At 45.8% G+C, this 11,169-nt stretch overlaps 1 protein-coding gene across 5 annotated transcripts in view; it reads right to left on the bottom strand.

Moving 5' to 3' along the window:
- Window positions 1-6,376, bottom strand: part of FMNL3 (formin like 3) — a 51,726-nt gene extending 45,350 nt beyond the window's left edge. For all 5 annotated transcript variants that reach the window (XM_036121091.2, XM_036121090.2, XM_036121088.2 and 2 more), the window contains exon 1: window positions 5,976-6,376. In XM_036121091.2, the coding sequence (XP_035976984.1) occupies window positions 5,976-6,101 (126 nt within the window). In that variant the 5' untranslated portion in view covers window positions 6,102-6,376. The remainder of the gene's footprint in view (window positions 1-5,975) is intronic.
- Window positions 6,377-11,169: the final 4,793 nt, after the last annotated feature.

Genomic DNA, 11,169 nt, shown 5'->3' on the forward strand with positions numbered 1-11,169 from the left:
CCTGGACCGTCCCAGCTGCAGACTTGTCCCAGGCCCAACAAATCCTGAGCTCAAGGGTTTCTTCGTCCCAGATAAAACAGCAGGGAGAAGAAATTAAGGGACAGGAAGCAATTCCAAGAACTCCACAGTAGATATACCAGTGTCCATTTTTTAAAAAATTATTTTAATCTTATATAATATGCTTTTTCCTATGTGAAAAATTTTTATAATAAAAATGTGGAAATGGATACATTTATTACATAGGAATATGTATATGTAATAAATCCCCAACAGAGAGCAATGATTACAAACAAAAGATGGCCAAAACATTTATGAGGAAATGTTGAAAGAAATGCAAGGTAAAACAAGACACCATTTCTTATTAATGAAATTGGCAAAGGTTTTTTAAAATGTTAAACCATCCAGTAATGTTTAGCTTACAGAGAAAGGGGATGCACACTGTCAGTGAAAAAGCCAACTAGTACAACTTTTTTAGAAGCATATTTCTCAGAGGACTTTAAAAAGCATATCCCCTTTGACCCAATAATTATACTTCTAGCAATTTATCCTAAATAAATATTCAGACATGCACAGGATATTCTTCACAGTGTTATTTTTAGTAGCAAAAAAAAGAGAGAAATAAAAGATAAGGCAATAATAAAGTACTATACTATGGAATACTATCCAGCTATGAAATCATGATACTAAAGAATGTTTAAACAAAGGAGAAAATGCTTAAGAAAGTAAAATAAAAATCAGTTTACAAAACAATTTGCACAGTATGATCCTAATTGTTAAAATATATGTAAGTACATCAAAATGTTAGTGGTAGACAGTGAGATTACAGGTGACTTTAATTCTCTTCTTTATACTTTTCTATATAGCTTATACTTGTTACATTTTTAACTTCATTTTTTTAAAAGATTTTATTTATTTATTTGACAGAGAGAAACACAGCGAGAGAGGGAACACAAGCAGGGGGAGTGGGAGAGGGAGAAGCAGGCTTCCCGCAGAGCAGGGAGCCCGACGCGGGGCTCGATCCCAGGACCCTGGGATCATGACCTGAGCTGAAGGCAGACGCTTAACGACTGAGCCACCCAGGCGCCCCACATTTTTAACTTCTAAATTTGCTTAATAAACATGTATTATTGTCATAATCAGGAGAAAAGAAGCTATTCTCAATCCTCCTCCCTTCCTTTGAGGATACTCACATGCATGACTCCTTTTTTAAAAACCATTTGGAAATATGTATTGAGGACCTTAAAAACTTTATGTCCTACAACCTAGCCGGTTCAATTTTGGGTTTCTATCCTAAGGAAAACTCTAAATATTGAAAAGGTTTTGTACACCAAGATGTTCATCACAGCATTGTTTACGAAGGCAAACAGAAGCAAACAACCTAAATGTCCAACAATAGAACAGTTAAGTACACAATGGTACATTCACTTGAGGGGCCACTGTACAAGCATTTAAAAATGTTTACAATGACTGGCTTGGGAAAACTAGTGAAATAACAAAGTCAAAGGAAACGAAAACAAACCCCAAACTGGATTAAAAAATATATAGCAATATTACAACATTGTACAAAACCTTATGCAGAGAAAAAAATATGAAAGGTTTTAAAACACATTGGCTCCATTTGGTAAAGGAACTAGAGAAAATACGGATGTTTTTCTTCAATATAAATCTTTAATCTTTTCTTCTTTCTAAATTGCCCATACTTTTCTTAGGGAATGAGTATCACTTTAAGAGAAAAAAGAAAAAAAGCTGAAACTCCTTCTGAGCAATGAAAACACTCCCAAATGACAAGAAGCCCACTCCATCAGTCCTATTCCCCCACCCCACCCCCACACCTCCCTCAGTCTAAGGCAGGGTCATATGGGAAGGTCAAGGGAATAAGGCTCCTCTCTGGTGGCGTAAGGTCTTCTCGGTGAGGTCTCTGAGCAAGAGGGTTCCTCTGACCAGCTGCTGTCAAGGGTCCTCTCCCTCCCCCATGTCCTATTCCAGCCTGAACTAATTCACCACAATCCCCAGGGCTGGGAAAAAATTTCCATCATAGCCATTTGGAACTTGATATTTAGTCCAAGTTTTTCCCAGCCCCTTTCTGTGTCACAGTAGGCCCTCAAAGCCTCTTAGACAACTAGCACCCAGACCAGCTTAGCTCCCACATCAATGCTGCACTTACAGCAAAACCCAAAGCCATCAGTCATCACCAGGGAAATGTGAGCGGAGGACCCATGGCAGGGACAGGCTGTCATACAACCCCACCCTTCTGCCCTGAGAGCCTCCTCCTGAGGGATAAGCAGGGCTTTTTCTGGTGTCAGAACCTTTAGACTCCATTTCAAGTCCATAATAAGTCACCAAAGAGAAAAATGAGGGTGCAAACACAGCAAGGGCAGACAGCTATCCTTTCAAAGCCCTTAAAGCCCTCTGCCTCCCCTCTCTATCTTAGCAAAGGCCAGTACTGGCCAGAATACTAGCTCTGAGAAATTGAGGTTGGGTAGCAATCTAGTTGGGACCAAAACACAGACTGCAGCTCTATCAGACCAGAGATGGGTTCTCATTCTGATATGGATAGAGAAGTTCCAATAATTGCACCATCCCTAAACTTCTCAGTACTCAAAAGAATAGGAGCTGCTGTTCAGACAGGGGGTAAGGAAGGATCCCAGAGAGACAGCATAACACAGCTTCCCAACCTTTTTCATATTGGGGCACACCAGAAAAATAATATTATTTGTACAGCACACCGGAAAAATGGTAGAACTGATCCCAGTCAGAGGTGACCAATCAGGGACCTCAGCTGCCCCCAGGGATGAGCAGATCAGTATCCCAGCAGAGCAGTAGGGGGAAGCCTTGGATTAGGGCACTGGGCCAGGTTAGGACTCTTGGGATCAATGTCCTGAACAAATCACCTCATGGCCTCAGACCTTGAGCTCTCCAACCTCGGCTGTCAGGCTGTGTGTCAGATCATGTGTCTACACCAGAAAGCTGGGAGCCTGTGGTCTTGACTCACAATGATACAACTTTCCCAGCCAGTGTGGTTTTCGGGGTTGGGGGCGGGTATTCCACAGATACACTGGAACTAGGGGAAGCCCTCCATCTGACAGAAGAAGGCATATCCTGAGACTAGTTACACAAAATAGGTAATTGGTTTCATCATATTTCTAAACTTAAAATCCTTTTTGGGAATACAAGTGATCTCAGATCTGAGTCACTGCTGAGAGCTACAAATTTAAAAGCTACCATTTACTGAGCATATAGTAGTTGCCAGACTCTGCTATCTAAGTACTTGACTTCCAGTTTCATTATATCCACACAGCAACTTCATGTGGCAAATACTATTATTATCTTCATTTATAAGAAGAAACTGGGACTCAAAGAGATGAAGCAACTTGCTTAAGACCAAACACTTTTCTAACTAGAGATTGTGGAGAGGCCAGTATTTGAGCCCACTTTGACTTGAAAGTACATATGTTTAACCAGGACACCAGTATGTCACCTCAACAAACTTTCAAACAGCTTTTTCAAAAATCAAATCAATCATAATGATGCTGACAATCTGGCAAAGAAAAAAGTAAGAAAGGAGCAGCTTGTCTGACTCACACAATCAAGAAAAAAAGCTAATCTATATGGAGTACCTACAGAGTACCAAGGGCTTTATTATACATGGCTCATCTAATTCTCATAAACCTACTAGGACAGAAATTATTACCCTATCTTCTAGGTAAGGAAATCTTTAAAATGTATAGATGAGGCTTAGAGAGGTTAAGACAGTTACTAAGACAGCCCTTGCTTTTCTACTACACACACTCCACTTCTCCTGACTATTCAGGAAATACACCTGAGCTTGCTCCAGGGTCAAACATCCAACAGCCAGTACTGTTCCCAAACAGTAGGACAGGAGAAAGAAAGATAGTAAAAAGGGCACATTTCAGAAGCAGAGGAAGGAGCCCCTAGAGAAGAACCCAAATCCCCAAGAAAGCATGATTTCCCTGTGTTGGAAAAGTGAGGTAAAATCCCCTCCTCCCATAAGACAGCTAACTAGCCCTGGCCTGCCCTGTTCCAATCCCCCATTAGCAGCAGCTCAGGCACACAGAAACAAGACCAAAACAAAAGCCAAGAGGAAACAAATCAAAACTTTACACAGAAAGTATATCTTGCAAGTGGGTGGTCCCGGCTCCCGCTTGACCTGTGCTCTCTGGGTGCTGTGGTTACTAATCAGGACACCACGTGCATTTTGTGGATATTAAGCCATCAGTTTGCCAACTAACTAAACAAACTTGTCAACCAAGTTCCAATGAGGACTCGATCAACTCTGGTTCTGAGCTCTCACGACCAACAGCCTGGCAGCCCCTACCTAAGGCAGCTCCCCACCCAGTCCACCTCAAACTATTCCTTTCTCTCCAATTTCTGTAACTACTTCGTGCCAGCTCACTGCGGGGGGGGGGGGGGGATTCACACCCCCACTGGAGTGCAGATTCCCTCCCACTCTTTTCCCCAACAGTTGAGCTCTTGTTCTCAAGGGCACCAAATCCCAATCTCTCCTCCTCAGCCTCTGAGTTGGCCACAGCACGTCAGTAATCACTGACTCACCCATCCCCTTGAGGAGGCTGGGGGAAATGCAGAGGGCCGCAGGATGTGTGGCCCAGATCCCTCTGGCCCTCTGCAGAGCTGGTGGGCAGAGAGGTTCCAGTAACATCGCTTCCCCTTGGAATGCCTCTGAGCTGGCTGCAGTACCAGTGTGGGCTAATGTCAGGCTCTCCACCATCAGAGAGGCCAGGATCTCTAGACAGTCCCACTGTTGCCAACAGATCTAATCTCCCTATTCCAAGGCAGATGAAATCCAATAAGGCTGCTAAGTCCACAACTATTCCCTCCACATGGGCAAAGGCAAAGCAGGCCCTTCAGGCCATACCAACAATAACAATAACAGCAGCATTAACACTGCCTGTTTAGAGAGTTCTTTGAGGGACTGGGAACTATTTCCCCAAATTTCTCAAAGGTTTACCTCTGCCAGCAAATGTTCCATTACCTCGTTCATTTTCTTTCCCCAAAACTTCATTATTACCTCCAACATATTTTCTGGCTCCATCCCAGTGATACCAGCTCAGATCCTCCCTATCCACAGAGCCACTGACACCAATGTCCAGTTCCCACACCAAAGGAGAATCCCAAAGCAGGCTTAAGATTCATCTATACAGATCTTTGGGGAACCTACAGAAAGTCTAAAAGGAAGCACAAGCAAAAGAACACAAACCAGCCACTAGGGCTTAACATAAAGAGGGAGAAAAAAAGGAGGCGGGATGGTTTGTGTATTGTTTCAGTTGTAAAAATACACTGGTGAAATGGCTTATCCACATGTTCAGCCTTTTAGACAAATCCACTATAACTTTGCAGGATGCCTGCAGGCCATTCTGAAAATAAGAAGAATGGCATCACTCTTTATTCCACCCCCTTCGAGAGCTCCCAGCCCCCTCTCCATTCCCCCACCTCTCCCCCAAACATCTGGTCTGGGCTGGAAGTGGGACCCACTCCCTGGGAAGCCTCCATGTTAACACGAGAGGCGGTCTCCCCAGTCAGAGAACCCTAACTTGGGCTGAAGAGTGGGCCGGCCCCAGGTTTCTGAATTCCCCGGCACCAGCAAGAGGCTTAGAAATGAGAATTCTAGGGACCTGGGAAGGCTGTCGGGGAAGTGGGGAGAAGTGCGAGGGCTGCAGAAGGGGTAGGGAAGAGGAAGAAGTGTGGATCCTGGGGAGGTCTCAGGCTGAGGACCCCTCCTCCTAAGTGTCCAGCGGTTGAGGCCGCGGTCGGGAGGTCCCCGACGGGGCTGTCGGGCGACCAGCGGCTGCTCAGAGATTGCCAAGAAGACACTGTGTCTATCGGAAACCCCCCCCGCGAAGGGGTGGGCCGGATAGGGACACCCGGGCAAAGTCCTACCCCGGGCACTGGGACCTCGGGGACGGTAGGAGGGGGAAGGGACTGGGCTCAGCTCTCACCAGCACCAAGGCGAACCTCTCTTCCAGTTCACAGGGCTCAGGCATCGGCATCTTGCCGGGCGGCGGCAGCAGCGACACTGAAGGCGGCTCGCCCGGGCCCCCCTCGGCGCTCTCCAGGTTGCCCATCGCAGCGGGGCCCCCTCGGGGGCCTCAGCCCCCCACCTCCACGCCCGGGGGCCTTGGGCTCGGCCGCTCCGACCCGGCTCCTCCCTCAGCGTCGGCTCCCCTAGTCTCGACTCCTCTGCCCCGTCCGGGGCGCTGGGAGCTCCTCGGGGTCCCGCAGGCGGTGACGCGCTGCGAGGGCGGAGGCAGCGCAGCGGACAGCGGCACCGAAGCGACCGACCCGGCGGCCACCGCTCTCGCTCACACCCGCCGCCTGGCCGCTCTCCGCTCGCCGCTCCCGCGCTGCCCCTCCCCGCCCCCTCGCGCTCTTTCCCTCCCACCACCTCCCCACTTCGCTTCCTCCCACCCACTCCCGGCCGAGACTCCGGCTTCCCCACCCCCGAACGCCGACTACAGCCCGCGCGCCGCGCGCCCCATTCATGCAGGGCCCGCCTCCCGCCTACAGGCCTCCTGAGCATCCCGTCCCGCCCCCCGCGCCTGATTGACGACCGTACCTGCCAATCACAGCGCCTCCCGCCCCCCGGCGGCCTCGCGCCTGGCGCCTAGCGCGCCCTGGCGGCTCCGGTGCGAATCGAATCACCGTGGTTGCTGGAGGTGTGAGGCGCTGGCTTGGACGTCCGGGAAATGGACCTGGCCCTTTCCACAAGGAGCTCGTAAAACATACAAATATGTAAAATATAGGGCACAGTGTGTAAAGCTAGCTACACGAGAAGTAGAAACAACCAGGATGGGGGCACCTGGGTGGCTCAGTCGTTAAGCGTCTGCCTTCTGCTTAGGTCATGATCCCAGGGTCCTGCGATCGAGCCACGCGTCGGGCTCTTTGTTCCCCGGGAAGCTGCTTCTCCGTCTCCCACGACCCTTGCTTGCGTTCCTTTTCTCCCTGTGTCTCTCTCTGTCAAATAAATAAATAAAATCTTAAAAAAAAAGAAAAAAGAAACAACTAGGATGCTCAGGAGAGGGAGAGAGACCACGTTCATTAAGAGTTATAAGGAACTCATTTGAATTGGGCACTGAGGGGTGAGGAAAACTTTAACTGACAGAGACAGGTGAAAAGGCATTTAGGAGGAGAGAATCTTACCAAAGTTCAGAGGCTGATCTGGCTGGACATGAAAATGGAGGTGCAGAAGAATAATGCTATTCTGGGCTAGGTCTGCTGGTGGGTCATCACTGATGATGTGATGAACATCTGTTTTTTCTGCTAGCCTAGCTTCCATTCCTTTTCTTCAAGTAATAGCACCCCATTTCCTCTTAGGGAACCACCAATCCCCTCTTCTCAGTCCAAATGAAGCTGAACTTCACCCCCTTTCCAGGGGGCCTTATGACCTAGGCCCTGCCAGTCACAGTATTTTTTTCCCCTACCCTTAGAGACTGTTTTAGGGATCAACACTTGACCCAAACCCAGAATATAAGACTCATTTCCAAGGCTTTCTTTCACTGGAACAGTCAGGAAAGAGACACTCTGTTTCCATTAGGGCTGCTGGATTGTTAGGATGTAAATCTGGAGCTGCTGGTAGCCATCATGTCTTCATCCATCACACCTCAAGCCTGCTGGGGAAATCAAAGCTAAGAGATAGGACAGAGTTCTAGCAACACCCTGAAAACCTGAATCTAACCATGCCTGAAGTTATCACCTTGACTTTTTCTTTATGTATTCAACAAATTTTTACTGAAAAGTTTATTATATGTCAGATACTGTTTCAGGTTTTGAAGATACATCTGTAAACAAAAAAGGCATATACCTTGCCCTTTCAGAATTTACACTTACAACTAAACAAGTAAAATGTACCGATGCTAGTGATCAGTGTTAATGAAAATAAAACTAAAAAGGGATAGAGGTGGAAGAGAGGTTAAAATTTTAAATAAGATGGTCAGGGAAGGCCTCAGTAATAAGATGACGTTTGGATTTGGATAAAGATCTGAAGAAAGTAAGGGAGTAAGCCATGTGGATATCTGAGGGAAGAATGATCCAGAGAGGATGGCAAGTCCATACTATGTGTCATGTGTTAGAGGAACAGCAAGGAGGCCAGTGTGAGATAATACAGGTGGAGAGATGGTGGTGGTTTGAACCAGGATAGCTGTACAGGCAGAGAGAAATGGTCAGATTCTTTTTTTTAAAAATTTTTTGCCACATTTTGTCTATAGATACATAGTTATCTCTAAACTTTATTTATTTATTTATTTATGTATGTATGTATGTATGTATGTATGTATGTAAACTCCATGCCCAGAGTGGGGTGTGAACTCACAACGCTGGGATCAAGAGTCGCATGTTCTACTGACTGAGCCAGGCAGGAGCCCCGGAAATGGTCAAAGTAGGACCAATAGTATTGTTTGGTACTTTGGAATTATCTTTTATTCACCCTCCACATTCAAAGTTTTTATTTGACCTGAGCAACTGGGAGGGTGGAGTTTTCACTAACCAAAATGGAGAGAGGAGTAGGTTTGTTGAGGGAGAGCCAGAAAGGGAAGATTAGAAACAGGGTGTTGACTGTGATGAGTTTGATTTGCTGACTGGACATCCAAGTAGAGTTAGCCATTTGGCAATTGGATATAAATGAATCTGGAGATCTAGGTTGGTAGTATCAGTTTGGAAATCATCATCATGTGGATGCTATTTAAAGCTGGTAAATTCTCTTTTGCGAGTCAGTCTGCATTGTTTCTATTGCTTACAACCCAAAAGTGGAGGAGTCCCTGTCTTTTCAGACCACTGAAACTCTCTCCTGTGAAGATCAGCCTCTTCCAAACAGTTGGACAAATCAATCAACTCACATCTTATCCCCCCTTTTCCTCCCCTCCTCCCCAAACACATACTTTCCCAATTGCTGTAGCAGACTCTTCTAAAGCAGAAGAGTTATAATATACTGAAAACTTCTACTAGACAAAAAACTGAGAATTCAAAAGGGGAAATAATTCATCAATCACTTTTTTAACAGTTGCTCAAGGAACATCCAGCAGAAAGAAGAGACTCAATAAGACAGTAAACAGCAGTGTATTTACCCTTATGTGGTCTTTTGGTCCCCAACATTTTATTTTTGGTTTTGCTTGACCACCAGATCTACATACTCTAGGGACTTCTGGAGTCTGCTAGATTAGTGCTTTCATTGTTAACTCTCTGCTCACCCACCTTCAAAGTTTCTAACTTTATACAAGATAAAGCCAAAACTTAATCTGATATTCAAAGGTCTATATCAACTCTAAACCCCATTGCCCCTTCAATCTACTTTTCCTATCTTACCTGGCTCTAATATTTTATGAACCCTTTGCTTCAGCTGGAAACGTCCACCTCCAAACATTTGTTGTACATTTTTATGTCTTTTTTTTTTTTTAAGATTTTATTTATTTATTTATTTATTTGACAGAGAGAGACACAGCGAGAGAGGGAACACAAGCAGGGGGAGTGGGAGAGGGAGAAGCAGGCTCCCCGCGGAGCAGGGAGCCCAATGCGGGGCTCGATCCCAGGACCCTGGGATCATGACCTGAGCCGAAGGCAGACGCTTAACGACTGAGCCACCCAGGTGCGCTGTACATTTTTATGTCTTCAGCTTAGTTCTCCCAAAATGCCCATGTCCTAATCCCCAGAACTTGTGAATATGTTATTTTACATGCCAAAAAGGACTTTGCAGATGTGCTTAAGTTAAGGATCTTGAGATGGGAAGATTATCATGGGTTATCTGAGTGTGTTCAATGTAATCGCAAGGGCCTTTCTAAGAGCGAGGCAGAAGGGTCAGAATGAGAGAAGGAGACATAGCAACAGAAGCAGAAGTTGGAGGGATGCAGGGCCCTAAGCCAAGGAATGCAGCAGCCTTTAGAAACTGGGAAAGGCAAGGAAATAGATTCTCCCCTAGAGCCTCTGGAAGGAACACAGCCCTGTTAACACTTTAATTTTAGCCCTGTAAGACCTATTTTCAGACATCTAACATCTAGAATTGTAACATAATAAATCTGTGTTGTTTTAAGCCACTAAGTTTGTGGTAATTTGTTAAAGTAGTAATAGAGAATGAGTTCACCCCTGCTCTGTCCCTGTTTTAGATTTCTGCTTTCTTCTATGCAGCCTATACAAATCCCACACGGACTAAGCATAATCTTGAGTTTTCAACAAAAACGCAACAAATACCTATTGGATGTCTATCATGTGCAAAGCATCTGGCTAGATACCAGTAAATAGAGAAAGAATGCAAGATACAAAGATGAATAAGAGACACCCTGACTTCAAACGAGCTGACAGGCAGGGGAGGCAAGGTAGAGAGGATATGGACTGAGTTTGAAGGCATCAGATGGAATCATTGGTGGATACCAGCTTCTAAGTCCCATCCTCGAGTTCTCCCGGATTTAAATGATCATGACTCTTATTTTCTCAACTTTTCATTTAAAACATTTACTGAGAGTCTACTACTACATGCAAGACACTGTGCTAGGTGCCATGGAGGATACCCAGATACATAACTCCTGGTTCCTCTACTGCTTTCTGTTGTTTAATTTTGTGTCTGTGTCTTGTCTGGACTGTGGGATTTTTTGTTTGTTTATTTGAAACGTGTGTATCCAGCACCTCCTTTGTTTCATAAGTATGAAGGGAGATTCAATGATGACTAGGTGTCTTTCTTTCAGGTGCTCGCTATCTCCTAGGAAAGAGTCTCAACATATTTACAAAACAGTGTGATAAGTATTGGAATAGAGGGATGTGCAAAATGTTCCCAAGAGAACTGAGGGTGGAGCTATAAAGGGGGGCTTCGGAGAGTAGGTGACACTTGAGCCAGGGCTGAAAGATGAATAGATGTGCCAGAGGGAAAGGTGAGACAGTGTGATGAGAAGGTGATGGAAGGAGGGGTGATCAGGAGGGGAAGGGGCATTTCAGGAAGGAGGAAAAATTACGGGCCAAAAGAGAGAATTGTGAAAGAGCATGGAAGTCTAAGCAATGGTAAGAATTTCAGTGAGGCTGGGCGCCTGGGTGGCTCAGTTGGTTAAGCGACTGCCTTCGGCTCAGGTCATGATCCTGGAGTCCCTGGATCGAGTCCCGCATTGGGCTCCCTGCTCGGCAGGGAGTCTGCTTCTCCCTCTGACCCTCCCCCCTCTC

The sequence above is a fragment of the Halichoerus grypus genome, chromosome 6, assembly GCF_964656455.1.
Source record: "Halichoerus grypus chromosome 6, mHalGry1.hap1.1, whole genome shotgun sequence".
NCBI classification, from domain to species: Eukaryota; Metazoa; Chordata; class Mammalia; order Carnivora; family Phocidae; genus Halichoerus; species Halichoerus grypus.